This window comes from Sturnira hondurensis, unplaced genomic scaffold (genome assembly GCF_014824575.4).
Source record: "Sturnira hondurensis isolate 20B ecotype Veracruz unplaced genomic scaffold, ASM1482457v3 Scaffold0016663, whole genome shotgun sequence".
Taxonomy (NCBI): Eukaryota; Metazoa; Chordata; class Mammalia; order Chiroptera; family Phyllostomidae; genus Sturnira; species Sturnira hondurensis.
The window spans coordinates 4,559,967-4,578,788 of NW_028089294.1; the positions used below are offsets into that span (position 1 = coordinate 4,559,967).

At 44.0% G+C, this 18,822-nt stretch overlaps 1 protein-coding gene and 1 long non-coding RNA gene across 2 annotated transcripts in view; one reads left to right on the forward strand and one right to left on the reverse strand.

The window, feature by feature from the left end:
* The window catches only part of LRPPRC (leucine rich pentatricopeptide repeat containing), a 105,876-nt gene extending 101,023 nt beyond the window's left edge, over window positions 1-4,853 (reverse strand). The window contains exon 1 of the mRNA XM_037066498.1: window positions 4,646-4,853. Within this exon, the coding sequence (XP_036922393.1) occupies window positions 4,646-4,794 (149 nt within the window). The 5' untranslated portion in view covers window positions 4,795-4,853. The remainder of the gene's footprint in view (window positions 1-4,645) is intronic.
* Window positions 4,854-5,128: 275 nt separating this feature from the next.
* LOC119001408 (uncharacterized) overlaps window positions 5,129-18,822 on the forward strand; it is a 47,304-nt gene continuing 33,610 nt past the window's right edge. Inside the window, exon 1 of the long non-coding RNA XR_005069564.1 lies at window positions 5,129-5,219. This is a non-coding gene — a long non-coding RNA (uncharacterized LOC119001408). The remainder of the gene's footprint in view (window positions 5,220-18,822) is intronic.

Genomic DNA, 18,822 nt, shown 5'->3' on the forward strand with positions numbered 1-18,822 from the left:
GGGATGGGAGTAAAAGACAGAAAACTGTACCTGAACAATTAAATTAAAAAAATACATACTTTTTGATGCTCCGATTTTGAAAAAAGATTAATAAATTCTAATTTCCCTTAACATTGTAACACTCATCTTTCCTTCTCAGACAGCACATTCCTGGAAGTAAAGATCAGGGTGAATGTGGGGAAATCAGCCACACTACATGAATGGGTTAAGTACCCCTTCAAACTTCTTTGCATCTCACAATATTCCTTCCTCAGGTCTAGGATTTTCACTGATATAATCAACTCAAGGCAAAAAGAGTAAGACCAAGTTCCTGCCTTCAAGGAACTTACAGCCAGGTCTGGGGTGCTGGTGGATCCACGTGTAATCATGTTAACAGATGCTTTAGTGACTCAGGCTGTGAAAGAAAGCGCAAGAGAGGAGCAGTCAAATGAGAGAAGCAGTCAAGACGGATTTAACTTGAGTAGGGGGAAGGGGAGACGAACTCCAAAAGTGAGCATCACGTTCAAAGGCAAGCAGATCCACAGCATGGGCCACCAAAGCCTTGCGAGTCCACATACCAGCAGCACCTTGTCATCTGGGGGCTTGTCAGACATGCAGAATTTCAGTCCCCTGCCCAGACCTACATAATCAGAACGCACATTTCTAAATAAGATTCCCAGGGAATTCTGATGCTCATTACAGTTTCAGAAGCCTGCTGACTCAAAATAGTGATATGATATGACTAGAATATATTGGGGTGATCAACAAGTTCATTTGGCTTTTTCCATAAGATGGCCTAGTAGCACTTAGTTGTTTTTAACTTCATTTGAAACAATTTTGGTCATATTGGCATGTATTAAAAAAAAACTGATCAATATCGGTGAATTTTTGTGTGACTATTTTAATATAGAAAATAAAATATGTAACATTTTGGTATATATTATGCTTTATTATCTCAAGAAAGATACAAACACAACTGAAACACAAAAAAAGATTTGTGCAGTGTGTGGAGGTGCTGGGGATGACTGAACCTGTCAAAGTAGTTCGCAAAGATTTGTGCTGGAGATTTCTCCCTGGACGACACTCTACGGTCAGGTAAACCACTGAAATGGACAGTGATTGAGATATTAACAGAGAACAATCAATGTTGTACCACACGGGAGACAAATGACATACTCAAAATATCTAAATCAATAGTTATTGGTGAAAATGAAAAATGTGTCTTTTATATTACAGAAAAAAACCTGAACAGACTTTTTGGCCGGCCCCATAGAATACTGTGGAAAAAACTGGTAACAAATGAGGCTCCAGAGGCCTCTCGGGATCATGAAGCACCTCCAGATACTGGACCTAATGGGAGCCACCAATATCTGACTGTAAGGAAACCATGACCAAATTATCAGGGAGACCAGGGATTAATGTGGAGGCTGGAGGAAGAAGGGATTCATTCCAGATGAAGAAGATCAGGACTTAATCAGCCATGCAATCAACACATGGAGGGTACCCTGACTGGTGTAGCTCTGTGGATTGGGCACGGGTCTGCAAACCACACGATCGTGGTTCGATTCCCAGTCAAAGTACATGCCTGGGTTGCAGGCCAGTTCCCAGCAGGGGATGCACAAGAGGCAACCATATACTGATATTTCTCTCCTTCTCTTCCCCTCTAAAGATAAATAAATAAAATCTTTTTTAAAAAATGGGGGAAGGTGTCAATGATATATGAATGAGAAATGTCCAAGATACAGAAATAGCAATATCCATGAAAAAGCAAACACATGAGCAACAGTTTGGGGAGGAAAGACGAGTCCAATATGAGATGCGATGGGTCTGAAGTACCTGCAGTTCAACTGATGTCTAACAAGACAGTCTGTGTACAGGAGGAGAAATAATGCCATCATCAGAGTGGTAAGTAGGAACTGACACCCTAAAAATGGAAGGATTAAAAGAATAAAAAAAGTGACTGAGGAAAACCCCCTACATCAGCATTCAAGAGATAAACAGGAAAAAGGATGCAGCAAAATGAGTGAGAAAAATCCTAAAGAGAAGAAAATCAAGACTAGTGTCACTGATGCCAAGAAAAGGCATCATGAAGGGGAAATGGGAGACAGAGTAATACACCAGAGGTCAAGGCCTTGAATGTGGATCATCTCACACATATGTAAGTGATTAAAAGAAGTTAGATATATCATTGATAGACTTAAGGGTGATTTTTAATTCATTGCTTTCCCCCTGTATTTTGCAATTGTTCCTCAAGGCACATGAGCCTTATAATTAAAAAATATGCAATAAAAATTAATAAACAAGACAATGATGGCTTTTGCAGTGGTGACTGCAATAGGCAGAAGAATGAATAAGAAGCGAGTAATGAAGGATGGGAGTAGATAGGGAAGAGAGATTGGGAAGCATCTAGAGTAAGTCCAGATTCCCAGGAAAGGTTCTGTCTTTCCGGTGGGAAAGATCTAGGCGTGATTAGAGGCTGAAGGATAAAAGATTGCACAGAAAATGTTTTCAGTGCCCAGGAAAAAAAGGGAACAAATGCTTCTTTACTTGCTATGAGCGAGCATCACAGGGGTGAACAAGTCAAAGTTCTGCTCTCACGCAACTCATTTTCTACTAAGAAAACAGAGAAAAGATGAAGAATATCAGGCAAATCAGACATGCCCTGATAAAATTAAAAGAAAGTAGTTTTTTAGAGTGAGTGTTGAGGTAAGGCTTGCCTGAAGGAAGAGTGTATTCCCTGGCCAGTGTACCTCAGTGGCTTGCAGCGTTGTCGCATAAACCAAAAGGTTGAGGGTTGACTCCTAGTCAGGTCACCTGCCCAGGTTTCGGGTCCTGGCACCCCTCTAGCCTCCCCCCTCATTTGGGTGCATATTAGAGGCGGTCTGTCAGTGTTTCTCTCTCACATCAATGATCCTCTCCCTCCCTTCCCCTCTCTGTAAAATCAACAAGCATGTCCTTGGGTGGGTGGGTGGGTGAGGAAGGAAAGAAGGAAAGAGGGAAGGAAGAGAAGGAAGAGAAGGAAGGGAAGGAAGGGAGGGAAGGGAGGGGAGGGAGGGGAGGGAGGGGAGGGAGAAAGAAAGGAAGGGCATTTCAGTCCCAAAAGACAAGAAATCAACTTTACAAAGACGCAGGCCTGTTATCTTTACTTTACAGATAATGAAACTGAAGGTAAAAGATTTCGCAGCCAGTTAAAGGAACCTAGGTCTGATGAACACTCAGACCTTTCAGAATACCCTTTCTACTAGACTGGATTCCCTCACAGGCAACAGAGAAGATGAACGATAACAGTAAGAGTAAATGGCATGCCTTCTGTGTCAAAAAAGAAAAAAAAAATCTCTTTGAAAGCCACAGATGTAGATCCGCAAAGGCAGAGGCATGAAGGTTAACTATTGAGGCCTAATGAGGAAATCTAGGCAGACTCCACGTTACAAGTAGGCTACATTCCAAAATTCGTAACTAAGTTGTTAAGAAGTCATAAAACATTTCCTCCATATAATTTTACATAGAGAGTAGGTTTCCAAGATGGGCCACAAAGATTCGTGTAATCACAGTTATTTTTATAGTAACTAATAAAGCACTCGTCAGGTACCAGGTCCCACTTTAAGTGCTTTACATAAAGTTCTACCAACACTATTACTACTTCCACCTTATAACTAAAGAATAGGCCTGGAGATGTTAAGTAACTTGTCCAATGGCACTATGCAAATAAAAAGAGAGGTCAGGAGTCCCGCCCTGGCCTAGTCCAGATCCTTAGCTCTTAAACTTTATGCCATTTCCCCAAATACCTTTACTTTAAATACCAGTCATTCCAAAATCAGCTTTCCCCCAAACCTGAAACCTCGGTGACCATCTTCCCTTCTCAGCTGGTCAGAATACTATTCAAGCTTCCTGTTCCCCACCCCACGCCCAAAAAGTCTATTATCATATCTTTCTCCTAATAAACCTCAGTCTATGAGGGCATTTACTTACACTTGTGACACTGAGAATTTAACTTGCCTTTGCACTCCCCAGGCCCCCCAAGAAGTGCCTTGCATGTGTTCATTTACTCATTCATTGCCACTTACTGAGCCTGTTGTGACAATTCCCAATCCGGATCACACCCTCGTGAATACTGAAAGGAAACTCCAAAAAGAGTCAGGCAAAAGCCCAAACTGATCATTACTAAACGTCTATTCTACGTTTAGTTTCTATGTTCTAACGTTCTATGTTCTAACCTATCCCTAACTCACCCAAAATTCCCAACCTATTCTCCCCCGACAACAAAAATAAAATAAATAAAACTCGAAAACCGAATCCCCGCTGGTTACTACTGATCACCAATAATGCTTGCACACGAGACAGGTCCCAAGCTGGTCAACCCTAAGCACAGAAGTATCACCCGACCCTCGCAGCGGCCCTTCGAAGCCCCTCTCAGCTGCAAGAGCTGAAAGTAGCCGAAGAACAGACTCAAAGCAGGAAGGAAAAAGCCTTGCCCGCGGCCATGACCTTCTAACGCGACCAACCCAATCACCCGAAAATCCCTGGTGGGGAGCACGGTCTGAGGCCCCGCGATGCTTATCCCTGGAGCGGGGGAAAGGGCACGTAGAGAACACAGGAGGCCCCCGTCCCCCGCCAGCACCAACGACCCCAGGAGACGTCTGAGCTGCAGGTGGGCAGAGGCACTCACCCTGCGAAAGGCGCGGCGCGAGCTGCGGGCTGACACACCGCGGCGTGCGGCCGGCCCGGGCAGCCCGCGAGGAGGCGCATGGACAGCGGGAGGCGCGGAGCCACCCCGGCACGGAGAAGCCAGCATCCCGGTCTCAGAAGCGCTGCCATGGCTCGGCTGTCCCCAGTTAGTTGCACGTTCCGCTAGAAGGACAGGGGGAGCACGTGACCTCAGGGTCGCCCGGCGCGGGAGAGACCAAAGGCGGAGCGTGCCAGACGTATGGGGAGGCAAGTGTCGCTCTAGCTCAGAAGATGTAAACACCTACGTCTCCGGGAAGATACGAGCCCCGTGCCACATTTAAAGGACAAAGTGACTTGATCTGTTATTTAACGGAGTTTCTTCTTGGCCTTCTGTTTATCATCTTAGCCTGTGCAGTCGCTCCACCCCTACGCTATTCAGTTGGTAGAGTCTGAAGAGGTCGACTCCTCCCAGGTTAGCGCAGGGGCTTGCCGGGGGCCAACTAACCGAAAGCTCGAGAACTCTCGGAAACAGCCGACTGTGAAGATCCCAGAGTGTAGAGCTGATCTCTACGGAGGTTGGTGTCCCTGCTGGAATTCAGTGGTTGCTGCTGCGCTCTGAGATTGCCGGGCCAACTTATGGGAGCGCTCCATGCGCTTCCAGAAATGTGGACAGAAAAGTCGTTAAGGACCTTTGCACTGTGCTAGGGGCCTCCAAAGTTACATGTAACGTGATTAGTATTATCGGGGCCAAGGAAGCAGTGTAAAGGAATACATTGATTCAACCCAAGGGGAGGTCCTTAAGCAGTGCCTCGCTTTAAGAAGTAGCCGGAGTCTGACAAAGTTTGTATAGTTTTAAACCTGGAACTAAACTCATTATCTTCCCCAAATCCCACTCTGCTCCTTCCGTCAGTAAATGCACTCGCATCAGAGGTAAGAGCAGTATGATTAAGCGTCTGGAGCCAAATCTGGGGACGTATTAACCAGGAGGCTCTTGCTTTCCCAGGGTGTACAGTCTAGAAGCGTTCTNCCCAGAGTGTGGAGCTGATCTCTACGGAGGTTGGTGTCCCTGCTGGAATTCAGTGGTTGCTGCTGCGCTCTGAGATTGCCGGGCCAACTCATGGGAGCGCTCCATGCGCTTCCAGAAATGTGGACAGAAAAGTCGTTAAGGACCTTTGCACTGTGCTAGGGGCCTCCACAGTTACATGTAACGTGATTAGTATTATCGGGGCCAAGGAAGCAGTGTAAAGGAATACATTGGTTCAACCCAAGGGGAGGTCCTTAAGCAGTGCCTCGCTTTAAGAAATAGCCGGAGTCTGACAAAGTTTGTATAGTTTTAAACCTGGAACTAAACTCATTATCTTCCCCAAATCCCACTCTGCTCCTTCCGTCAGTAAATGCACTCGCATCAGAGGTAAGAGCAGTATGATTAAGCGTCTGGAGCCAAATCTGGGGACGTATTAACCAGGAGGCTCTTGCTTTCCCAGGGTGTACAGTCTAGAAGCGTTCTCTCGGCACATGTGGGAAGCCTGAAACAGGCTTCCACTACCTCTTCACCTACCTACCTGTATCCTACCCATTGCCGGTTGAGCGCTTACAAGTTTCCTCTGGAAGCCCTCCACCGTAATTACCCATTTGGCTGTTTATCATTCCGGAAAGCTCTTAGAGAGCAAAGACTGTGTGACCTTTTCTTGTAGTCCAAGCACATACTCAGTGCCCGGCGCCCAGTAGGTTGCATTGTTTACTGAGTAACTATTTTAAGATTATCTAGCTCGTCCCTCCTTTGAAAGATGAGGAAAATGAGATCCAAAAAAAAAGGTTCAGTGGTTTACTCTGGGATATGCTATTAAGCATTAGGAATATAATTTATTTATTCACTCGTTCAACACATTTGAGAGTGGAACACATACTCAGTGCCGGGCTCTATTTGAGATAGGGATACAGCAGAGACCAAAACAGACCAAGTCTGGTCTCTGATTAAGGATTACAAAGTTTATTTGGGGGAAGAAATAAGAACTGTGTTGTAAAGTAAATCAGCGTGTAGGGATTGAAGAGGACGTGTGTGGCCCCTTCAAAGAGGAGAAAGGAGGACAGGGTGGACGTGAGAAAAGAGCAAGGCAGGGAGGAGAGGGATGGTGAGCTTAGCGGTCAGAGGTAGTTGGAGGCCAGATCATGCAGGGTGTTAATACGCCGCTGCAAGAACTCTGACTTTCATTCTGAATGAGATAGGAAACCATTGTAAAACTTGGTGTGTAGTCATGATATAAATCCATGTGTAGTTTTAAAGGATCACTTTGGCTGCTCTTTAGAGGGGAGATTTTTAAGGGAATAAACATACATAAAAGTAGAGAGATCAGTGAGGAAGCCCTTGCAATAAACGGGACAGATGGAAATGGCTTGCATGGCCCCTACCCAGTTGGGGCATGGTGGGGGGCGTGGTGAGATAATGAGAAAGGGTCACTTTTCATTCTTATTTAAGTAGTAGAACCTGGATTTACCGGTTCACTGGCTGTGGGATGTAAGTCAAGAATGACTCCAAACTATTTGGCCTAAGAACGAGGGAGGTGGCACTAATTAAAATTGGGAAGACTGAGGGAAAACAGATGTAAAAGTTGAAATCAAAAGTGATCTTCTGGGATATTAAGCTTGAGGTGCCTGTTACACATCCAGAGGTCAAGTTTGAGTAGGAAATTGGCTATATGACATACAAGTCTGGAGTTCAGAGTTAGAGATACATTCAGGGTTAAAGATACTACACCTAATAATGAAGCCGTGGAGCATCTAGGAAGAAAATATAAATAGACACAAGATGAGATCCAAGGACTGAGGCGTAGCTTGTCATATTTCAGTAGTCAGAGGATGTGAAAATGAAAATCCAGCACTAGACACTAAGAATAGCCAGAGAGGTAGGAGATCTTCCAAGCAGAAAGTTAAGTGCGAGAGAAAATACGATGGGCAAAAGCAGGAGCAGTCCTTCCATTACGGAGCTTACATTCTAGAGGGCAAGGCAGATGCTGGTCAAACAGTCACACTAAATGAATTATACATTGAAACGGGTTCCGAAAAAGAAACATGTTTCCATGAGAGTATGCCTCACCTGGGAGTTAAAAGGTTCCGAGGGAGAGGATCCTTAGGTTGGAATTAGAAGGATGAATAGTTGTTAGCACATGCAAGGTGCATATGTGTATGTATGTTTAATATGTGTAAGAGAAAAAGTGGTGTTTGCTTGTTTTTCAGTGCTGATTTCCTAAACTCTCAGATCTCTTTAGGATGCAGAAACTGCGACAAAGTGGAAGAGAAGTCCAAGCTGATTTACTCAAAGATTTACTCTCTATGTAAATCATCCTTGGTTTCTCCCTTAGCTTACTTACTCTGATTTATGAAATGGATTCATGTAGGGGACAGGTTTGTTTGGGTCTGGCAAATGTGACTCAGCTCTGTGTGGAAAACCTACAGAAGTGAGGTGGGCAGGAGCCAGACCTTCAAACCGAGTTTTTCCGTGGGAATCAGGCCTAGAAAATGCATACAGATTGTTATGGCTTGCTCTTGCTAAAACTCCATCACCCTGGTCTAAAACAACAAATGTGTATTGTCTATCTTCAAGGTAATATCCAAAACTTGTATAAATTTTCCCAAGGACAGAGCTAATCAGCTCATTGCCATTCCCCTCTGCATGTTATTTTCATTTCCTTGATTGTACCTAAAATATAGACAATAATATTCTATGTAATAGATAATAAATCTTTCTCTGATGTAGGAAAATGATAAAAGCCTGTTTAGGCAAGGGTCGAGGCGCTCCGCTCCTGAAGGAGTGGCCTAGACATCCATAGGCACTCTCTCCTCGAGAGAGCAGCTGTGCCGTTCCCTTTTTCTCCACAGGATTGTTGTCACCTGTGCTTCCGTTCTCGTCCTCAGCCACAACAGGCAGACTCTGCTGGACAGGGTCTGCCACAGACTCAAACACTGGCTAGGAAATTAAGATCTGCCTGTTCTAGTGAATGGTACCACTTCTGAACAGAATCTTAGAAGGACAGTTTAGGAGCTAGATTTTGCAAAAGAACTTAATGGCTTGATTTCCTTATGTGTAAAGCTGGCGATACCTAGCCTTTCCTCCTAGGATTTTTGGGGGAATTAGGTGTTTTTTTTTTAATGATCCAACATCATTTATTTATTTATTAAATTCTATTTTCTTGTTTAGGCTATCATGGTTGTCCCATTTTTTCCTCCTTTAGCCCCCTTCACCCACCCACTCCCACTCCCTCAGGCAATCGCCACACCATTGTCCATGCCCATGGGGCGTACATATATATTCTTCGGGTACTCTAGTCCTTCTACTTCACTTTACACCCCCATGGCTATTCTGTAACTACCTATTTGCTCTTCTTAATCCCTTCTCTTTTTGCTCACCCCCTCAGCCCCCCTCCTATCAGGCAACCATGAAAACGTTCTTTGTATCTATGGTTCTATTTCTCTTCTGCTTGTCTGTTTTTTGTTTCTTAGATTCATTGTTAATAGACACATATTTATTGTCATTTTATTCATATTTTTATCTTCTTAAAGAAGACCCTTTAACATTTCATGTAATAATGGTTTGGTGGTGATGAACTCCTTCAGCTTTTTCTTGTCTGGGAAGCTCTTTATCTGTCCTTCAATTCTAAATGATAGCTTTGCTGAGTAGAATAATCCTGGTTGTAGGTCCTTGCTTTTCATCACTTTGAATATTTCTTGCCAATCCCTTTTAGCTTGCAAAGTTTCTTTTGAGAAATCAGCTGACATTCTTATGGGAGCTACCTTGTAGGTAACTTTTTTCGTAGGTAGTTTTTTCTTGCTGCTTATAAGATTCTCTTTTTGTTTAACCTTTGGCATTTTAATTATGATGTGTCTTGATGGGGACCTCTTTGGGTTCATCTTGTTTGGAACTCTTTGTGCTTCCTGAACTTGTATGTGTATTTCCTTCACCACGTTAGGGAAATTTTCTGTCATTTTTTTCAAATAGGTGTTCAATTTTTTGCTCTCTTCTCTTTCTGGCACCACCATGATGCAAATATTGGTGCACTTGGAGTTGTCCCAGAGCTTCCTTACACTATCCATATTTTTTGGATTCTTTTTTCTTCTTGTTCTGATTGGTTGTTTTTTGCTTCCTTATGTTGCAAATCGCTGATTTGATTCTCAGCTTCAGCCACTCTATTGTTGATTCCCTATAAATGTTCTTTATTTCAGTTAGTGTTACCTTCATTCTTGTCTGGATCATTTTTATGTTGTTGAAGTTCTCTCTAAGTTCAATTAGTCTTCCCCTAAGTTCACTGAGCATCCTTACAACCAGTATTTTGAACTTTGCATCTAGTAGATTGCTATTCTCCATCTTGTTTAGTTTTTTTCCTGGAGTTTTGTTCTGTTCTTTCATTTGGGCCATGTTTCTTTGTCTCCTCATTTTGGTGGCCTCCCTGTGTTTGTTTCTGTGTATTAGATAGAGCTGCTATGTCTCCCAGGGTTGGTAAAGTGGCCTAACATAGTAGGTGTCCTGTAGGGTCTAATGGTACAGGCTTCCCTATTACCCAAGCTGGGTACTCAAGGTGTGCCCACTGTGTGGACTATGTACACCGTCCAGTTGTAGTTGAGTTAATTGCTGTCGGCAGGTTCAAGGTCAGTCACCATCTGTGTCCTGTCCAGGATCACACAGCATAAGCTGCAAAGTGACCAGCAGATGGCTGTTCCTTGTCCTGGGCTTGGAGGTGCCCAAACGAGGCCAAGCTGTGAACCAAGGCCAGCTGCTGCTAATGCCAGGCCTGGACTAATCAAGAGGTGTGGGGCTCGCTGAAGTCAGATGCTGTTTGTTTGAGAGAATTTAGGAAAATCTGAAGCATGGGCCAAGACAAACCATTTGTATGGAAAAGCCACTGGAAACAGCTCGGTGGGCCCAAAAGTTTGGTGGGGCAGAGCCTCCGGGAATCACCAGGGTGGGGCAAACAGGGTGAGCCAGCTTAATGGAATCTCAGCTAAGGCACCCTCCTGCCAGCTCTGTGGCTCTGGGTGGGGGAGGGAGAAGGCAAATGTGACAATATCTTGATAATCATTGAATTGGGCTGATGGCTGTATAGGAGGAGTTCATTTTACTCTTCCCTCCACTTAGTGTATATTTTTAAGTGTTTATAAAGAAAAAGTCTTAATTGCTGGTTGTACTTTGATTTTACTACTCATCAATACAGCCTGACTTGGAGTTTGAAAAACACTGCGCTCAATCATGCCCACCAGGCAGACAGATGTACCAGTCATACCTGTGAGAGCTGTGGGCCTGTTCGTGGGAACAACATAGCTGATTCACGTCTCGGGCAAATAGTTGCCCAAACATCAAAACTTACTGTTATTGCTGAATCATCTTACATAAAACATAAAACGTCTGAGCTTACAGCCATTGAAGCCTAAGGGAGTGATTTTCAACCTTTTTCATCTCATGACACACATAAACTAATTACTAAAATTCTGTGGCACACCAGAAATTATGTATTTTTTCCAATCTGACAAAAATAGGTATAATTTGGATTCATTCATACCAGACAGCTACTGTTGTGTTGGCCGTTGTCATTTTTTTATTTGACAATGTAAGGGAAAAGAGTCAGTGACCCTGACTAAATAGTCAGATATTGCATGTATTGTATCTTCAAAATCCTGAGCTGAAATTATGGCACTCCACACCCCAAATGGGAAATTGGCAAGGCAGTGGGCATTAATTTCATTTCACTTTGGTTAATTAACCTTTTTTTTGGCATCATAACAGTTTACGACGAATCAGAAAGGATCAGAAAATAGTCGATCACTCCTAATTGTTTGTCAGCCCCTTTGGAGTCTCCTCCAGTTTTCACACAAATGAATTCAAAATAGTGTGAGCAAAAGAACCACGTGATTGCCTTGAGTTTAAAAGCCTATATTGCTAAAGTCTTAACATTTTAAGCAGAAGATTTAATGTTTAGCTATGATTGTATTTTCTCTTAGGGCAAGTTGTCATGCATCAAGAACTTCTTCCATCTGTGACTACATCTTTCATATCCAAATTTATTCATGTATGTAATTCCCAATTATTCAAAAAAGTATCCAGCTTAGACCTTTATTTGCACACAGCGCCAAGATTCTCCCAATAAGTGGAGGTCCAATTTGTTATGGTTACACCCTTCAGCAACACCCTGTCAAACAATAATTCTTTCATAAGCACACAAACCAGGAAGACAGATGCAGGGTCATTTACTGTGAGAAAGTAACCAGCACTGGCAACAAGGGGCCTTTGCTGATATTTTCCCAGTGTTACCCTGTGCGGAGGCTGAAAGTTTGTTTTCCACAGGGCAGATAGTGTCAGAATGAATCAACACGGAATAGTAGTCAGACGTAATTGGCATTTCAATGTACTGTGCAACTGAGTCCTTTCAAGGCAGAAAATAGTTACAATGCTTGTAATAGCTGAACATAAACTTTAGGAAGTGTTGTTAATAGTCATTGTTAATTCCTAAAATGTGACACGAAGCTCTTAAATTTCCTGGTTGATTTTTTTTTGTTTTGTTTTGTTTTTAAGGAACTAGAAAATGTATTTAAATGTATTTAAATTGTCTCCGAGCAATAGACAATGTGGATTTCAGTTTTAGCTTGTGTCTCTCTAAGGGTTGAAATTTATCTTTTAAAAGTTGAAAACTTTTATATAACTTACCTTTTGATAATTTCAGTTTAATTTTGAGAGGAAGACTAATAGACTTTACTTGGGCTTGGGAAAGAATACATGAATTTTCCATTCCATTAAGTTGCAAAGACCCTGGTGGTGGCTGTTCTCGACCGCCCATCTTGCTTTCTGGGACTGATTAGGGGGAATAAAAATCACCTAGAAATACGGGACTGCACTGTGCACTACCGCTGTCTCCCCAAATATCATTCGCTGCTCTAGGGAGATTCGTTCCTTCAACTTGTACAGATTCCCAGGTTATTCTGATTCACACCTATAAATTTATTGAGTGAGTTACATAAATTAACTCATTTAACTCTCACAGTGGTTCTATGAGGTGGATTCTGTTGTTAACTGCATTTTATAAATGAGGAAACCGAGACATAGAAAGGCTGAGTTGATCAAGAACACATAGCCAGTGAGTGTTGGGCCAGGTCTGAAAGCCAGACAGGCTGGTTCCAGAGCCAGGGTATTTAACCACTACCTGGTACTGTTTTAAAATAACAGTCTTGATGCAAAGGCACAGTAACAAAGATGACAGTTGCAGGCGGGTCAGTAGAAGACATATTTAGGTTTATTTGGGGTCTTTTCCTCCTCCCAGGAACTCTTCCACCCCAGCCTGTAACAGGGTGCAGCCAAGAGTGCGGCCTCAAATAGGGATTTGGAATGAGGTCCAGAACTCAAGGTATCCAAGGTATATTAGAAAGATATATAGGATGTGCTCACCCCTTTCCCCCACAGTTGTGAGTTGGGGGAAGGGACACATGGAGCAGGGCCATTGAGAGCTGTTTTGCATAGCAGCAGCTTTGCAGCTAACCTCTGACATGATCATTTAACGTATCTATAACCTTTAAATGGTTGCATAGATATGTTAAATAGCTGTGGCCTTGCTTTGAGCCAGGGGGGATGGAAGTGACTTCCACCCAAGATGTAACTGGGAGGCAACTTCCCCTGGTTACAGCGCCTGCATGAGAACTTAGAGATGATTGGCTCTACACCATGGGGCCACGCCTGCCCAGACCCACTATGGCAGCCCAGGAAAGCTGGAGGGATATGGGAGTGCTGGCAAGTGTAGCTGATTGTGGGAGGAGTCAGAAATCTGGCGGCAGAGGAAGGTTGGCGCAGGGATTTAAACCCAGATGCAGCAGCAATTAGGGGAAGAACCACATGGTCTTGGCAGAGTGGAGACCCCTTGCAGCTTTGCCACAGAGAACCACACGGTTTTGCCAGAGTGCAGGCCCCCACAGCTTTGCCAGGGGGAACCAGGTGGCTTGATTCTGGCCAACAACACAGCTGATAGTGTCGGGAGCCTGAATCTACTTCTTTTCCTGAGATACGGTACCCCAAATTAGGGCAGAGGGAGAAGGAAGGACTGTGTGCCTCTGTGGGTGCCCTAAAGGACTTTGGTATTTTAATGAAGACATTAGATCACTACTTTAAGTCTGTATGGCTTTAAATAAACATTTCCCTTCCTTTTCACAAATCTCTGGCATTGAGAGACTTCTTTCCTATTTGGCGGGGACCAGCAAACCTAGTGGGGGGTCCTCTTGGTAATAGTATATTGTACCCCCTTGGCCCTGTTCTGTAACATGCCAACACTAATTTCTCTCATTTCTGAACTTCCTGTATTAACTTAAAATCAGAATCACACAATTGACGTTTAATGACATCCCGTTTTGTTCTGTTAGTCTTCTCAACTTTATCGGAAATGAACTGAGAAGTCACATTTGGCTTTACCCCCACACCCCACCCCCACCCCTGCTCCGCAGGTAGAACCTGGTGCACTGCACTGTTATTTGTTGACCAAATTTGAAAGTGCTAAGTTGACTTTAGAAACCTGTTACTTGGGAATTTAGATTTATTTAAGGACCGAATTCATGAGATTGTCATTACACTGTGTCGGTTCCTACCCCTTTGCACTTTCAGATACTTAACCAGATACTCCTTCTGTTACCAAACAGGGCTCCAAGGCAGGGGGGAGGGGGGAGGGAGGGGGCAATACTTGGCCCACCGAGGGACGCCAAAAAACTGCTACAGAAAACAGAGGCCCCTCCCAAGGACGGTATACTAATATCTACTGGGCTCTTCTGTCCACCGCCAATTGGAAAGACATCTCTCAATGCCAGAGATTTGTGAAAAGGAAACGAAATGTTTATTTAATGCTATTCAGGCCTAATGCCTTCATTAAAATATCAAAGTCTTTAAGCAAAGTCTTTAAGGGTATACACCTATACACACACACACACACACACACACACCACTCCCTTCTCTCACTGTCCCAACTCTGGGTACCGTAAATCAGGAAAAGAGCACATGTCCATTTTTCAGGTCGCTGGCACTGTGGGCTGTGTTGCCTGTCCAGGCGGGATCTCCAATTAATCCAAAGTCATGTGGCACCTTCCACTGGCAAGAGTTCTTTGTACCAAGTTTCAGTCAAAGTCTCTCCTGCTTTCCAGGCCACTCAGCCAAAGGGAGCACCCCAAAGCCACGTGGGCCTCTTCTACCAAAGCTGCAGGGGTCCGCACTGCACCAAAAGCGCATGTCTTTCTTCTTCACCTGGCCGCAGGGATCTCCATTCTGGCAAAACTGTGTGGTTTTCCCTTTTCACCTGGGAAAGAGGGGGTCTTAACTCTGTTGAAACCGCGTGGCGCTCTCTTTTCACCTGGGCAAGTGTGGCCCCGTGTCCTAGAGCCAACCCGTTCCAAACTCTCATGCAGGCCCTGTCTCAGAGCATCAGCCCCCAGTTCCATCCTCGGTACAAGCCTGGCTCAAAACTTAGCCACAGCTATTTAACATATCTATGAAACCAGTTAAAGGTTATAGATATGTTAAATGACCAGGCCATGGATTAGCTGCAAGGCTGTACAAAACAGCCCTGCATGTTCCTCGTCTATGTGTCCCGTCCCCAACTCACACCTGTGGGGGGGAAGGGGTGAGGACATCTTACATGTCTCTCCAATATTCCTATACACTTTGAGTTCTGGACACCATTCCAAATCTTTTTTTGCGCCCCCCACCCCACCCCCCCGGTTGCACCCTTGTATCACTTCCTTCCGTCACATCAGATATCCTTTCATTGCTTTGCACTACTCAAAGCCTGTGCTTATTTTGCTAATCAAATTTGTGTGGGAACATTCCCTTCTTGAAGGATTTTTCTTCTGAGAAAGTGTCCAGCAAGCCTGTCCTCTTTGGCTTTTGTTTACTTCCTACACATGTCCATGCTGAGACAAAATTACTTTATCCAGATGCCGGTGATTGAAAGACTTTCTAATTATCTGGCGATGGCGAATCATAAAACTTGTGTGGAAACCCATTTGTTGAGCTTGTAAAAATGCTCAGAGCGAAGAGTGGTTTACCAAGTACTGCTAAAATAAGGTCGGTATTTGGAAACAGCCTCTCAGAGGGTTTCCGAGATTGTTTGATTCAGCCTTACTGCCCACACTGCCCACGGCAACTCTGGCAACGATTCCCCTAGTGGCACCTAGGGGGGCTGCCCAGCGACGGAAACTCATGACGGCTGCATTTGCCTGCAGTTTGGGAAGATCTGAAGTCTTCAGAGACTAGAAATGCATTGTTGTTTTTTTTTTTCCGTGTCTCAACTGACAGTATGAGCCTCTGGCATTTCAAAGTGCAAGTCACTAGTGTCCACCGGGGTGTTGCTAATCTGTCTGCGTTTCAGTCTCAGGACATTTTCCAGTTGCTTCTGCCACAATGATCTCTGCCGTGTCAGTGCTTCCGATGCCCCTTGTGAATCCAGCAAGCTCTCTGCAGTGCCGGCAGGACTGCTCAAAACTGGTCGCTAGTCCATCCTCTTGCTCTTTCAGTCATCTTTAAAGAAAGTCTCAAAGCTTGTTTAAAAGGTGGGGCTTCTGTTTGGCATTTTCGAATTTGAGCTGAGAGCAACCTGGGTTGTGTTTTTGTTTTTTGAATTCTCAGTAAAAAGGAAGCTTTCTTTTATTTTGAATTTAGGGCTTCAGTCACGCAGTCTGGGGAACTTAAGCTGATGTTGATCGCGTTCAGAAGACATATGAGACTGGAGGAGGGAGATGTGAGAATTGCCGGAAAGCAACAAAAACAAGACACTTGAATGGCTGGGAGGGACTCAGGAAAGCTAGAGGCTTCAGGTGATGCTTGAAATAGGTGTGAAGGGTCAGAACCACCAGGACATCCTATCTTCCTTCATCTTCCTGGAATGACTAAACTGAACCCCCCGCTGTCTGAGCTATGGTTTGGTGGAGAGCCAAGGTGGGGGTTGGGGGGTGGTAAGGTGTTCTCCTTTCATCAGATCCATCCAGACTTCCCAGTGTGTTCATAAAGCATGGAGCCAAACCATACTGAAAAGCTAGTTGATGGTTGTTAAGAGCCTTGGCCTTTTATTTAATCATCAGAAAATCCATGGCTTGTAGGTGCTGGTAGAGTGCCAGATTAATTATTCAGAAACGAGTGCCTGGGATTAGACCAAGTGTCGCCTCATTAGCATGCAGTGTCCATGCTGGAGTCTGGGTCGAAGCAGCAGAGACTGCAGGAGGAGTCGGTGGGAGGGAAATGGGGGGAAAATAAAATTGACTTTCCCTATATTGTGCTGCAAAATCTCGTACTGGTAGAATGCCTCTTCTCCCAAAATACAATGCTCTCCAATAATTTGCCCTGGACCAGGCCCTGTTCTGGAATATGCAAGATCGTTATTCTAGCAGCTTCCTGCATCTGTGCCCTTAAACGTGGCCTTCTTTCCTCTTAACAACCCACAGTGTCTCAAGCCAATCTTCCCACTTATTTCAGATCTCATCTCCCCTTTCCTGCTCAAGGACTTGACTCATGAAATTTTCTCTTTCTCCTGCTCTGTCAAGTTCCTCTGTCGGCTGGATGATTCCCATCAGTATGCATGTCATCTTAAAAAAAAAAGGAAAAAACCTCTAGACTCTACTTCTCCCTCCAGAAGCCACCCTTACTTTTTCCTTTACAATAAAATTCCTAAAAAGAGTTGCCTGTTTTCCCCCCTGCTTCATCAGTTTTTGTTCACTCTTGAACTTACTCAGATCAAGCTTTCGTCCATGCCATTTCATTTACCAATACCTTTGTGTTGCCAAATACGGAGGAGAAATTCCTCCTATGTCTGTTTTCCTGGATTTTCTCCTTTCTCCAACCTCTCAACATTACACTGCCCTGGGCTGCAGTTTTTGGATTTCTTCTCTGTCTACTTTGGCAAACTCTTCTAGCCTTGTGGCTTTTTATATACCATTTCTATGATGGTAGCACCCAAATTTATGTCTTACTTGTCCTCTGAGGTCCAGCCTCCTATTCCTACCTGGATGCTTAGTAAATATCTGTGACCCAAACTGCTTCTTTAACAGTCTTCCCTCTTAATAACTCATTCATTCTCTGAATCCCTCAGTGCAAAAACCTGAAGATCATATTTATTCCTCTTTTCCGTCTCACATGATGCATCCGGTCCATCAGCAAGTCCCGTGAGCTCTACCATCAAGACACGTTGCACTTCACAACACTTCTTGCCACCGGCACCATCGCCTCCCACCACTGTCGGCCCTCACCTGGACGCCTGGAACAGCCTCCTCACTGCTCACCTACAGTCTGTTTTCCACAGAGCAACCCAAGTCATATTTTAACACATAAATCTAATCATTTATTCTCCTAGTCAAAACTTACACCTTTTCCATCACACTCAGAAATCCAAAGGTCATCCCATGTTTGTGCGAGATCCTATATCGTGACCCCTGCCCATTTCTTTAGCTCTACTCACTTGCTCCCTCCACCCACAGTAGCCTTCCTGTGGTGTCTCCAAAACCTAAAGTTTGTCTCCCAGATGTCATAGTCCCAGGTTTCATGTACAGTAACAATGTATCATTTATTGAGCTACTGCAGACAAGTCAGTACATTAGGCATTTTACATATATTCTTCATCCTAACCAGGACCCCTCAACATGGATCTTATTATCTCCTCCTTACAAATAAAGAAACAAGGCTCAGAGGAATTAAGTGATTTGCCCCAAGTGCTGCTGCCTTGTGACCAGGACAGACCAGTGCAGACATAATGCCCTCAGTAAAATGAGTTGCTACTACTACTTCTTCTTTTCCTTTATTTTTTTGAGAGAGAAAGAGAAAGTGCTGGTGTCTTAGTGCGTATTATAAAGCTGGCTTGAAGGTTTTGAAAGAGGTTATTGAGGAAATTGATCCTATTAATCCTATTAGTAAACTCCTTGAATCTCCATCAGAGAAGTGTATGTCGGGGGTACAGCTGAGGGGAGGGTGGGTACAGCATCTTCCCATCTGAGTGATGGTGCCCGTAGGGCTGAGGAAGTAAAGCTGGGGGAAGGCTGCAGTGAAGGCTCTCTTTTGTCTCCAAATGCTAATAGTTCTGGATTCAAACTCTTTTCTCTTTTTGGACCCAGATATAATAAAACAAAAAACTTACAGCCTATAATTTGGCATTTTACTGGTATGGTAGACTCGCAAAATTTTGT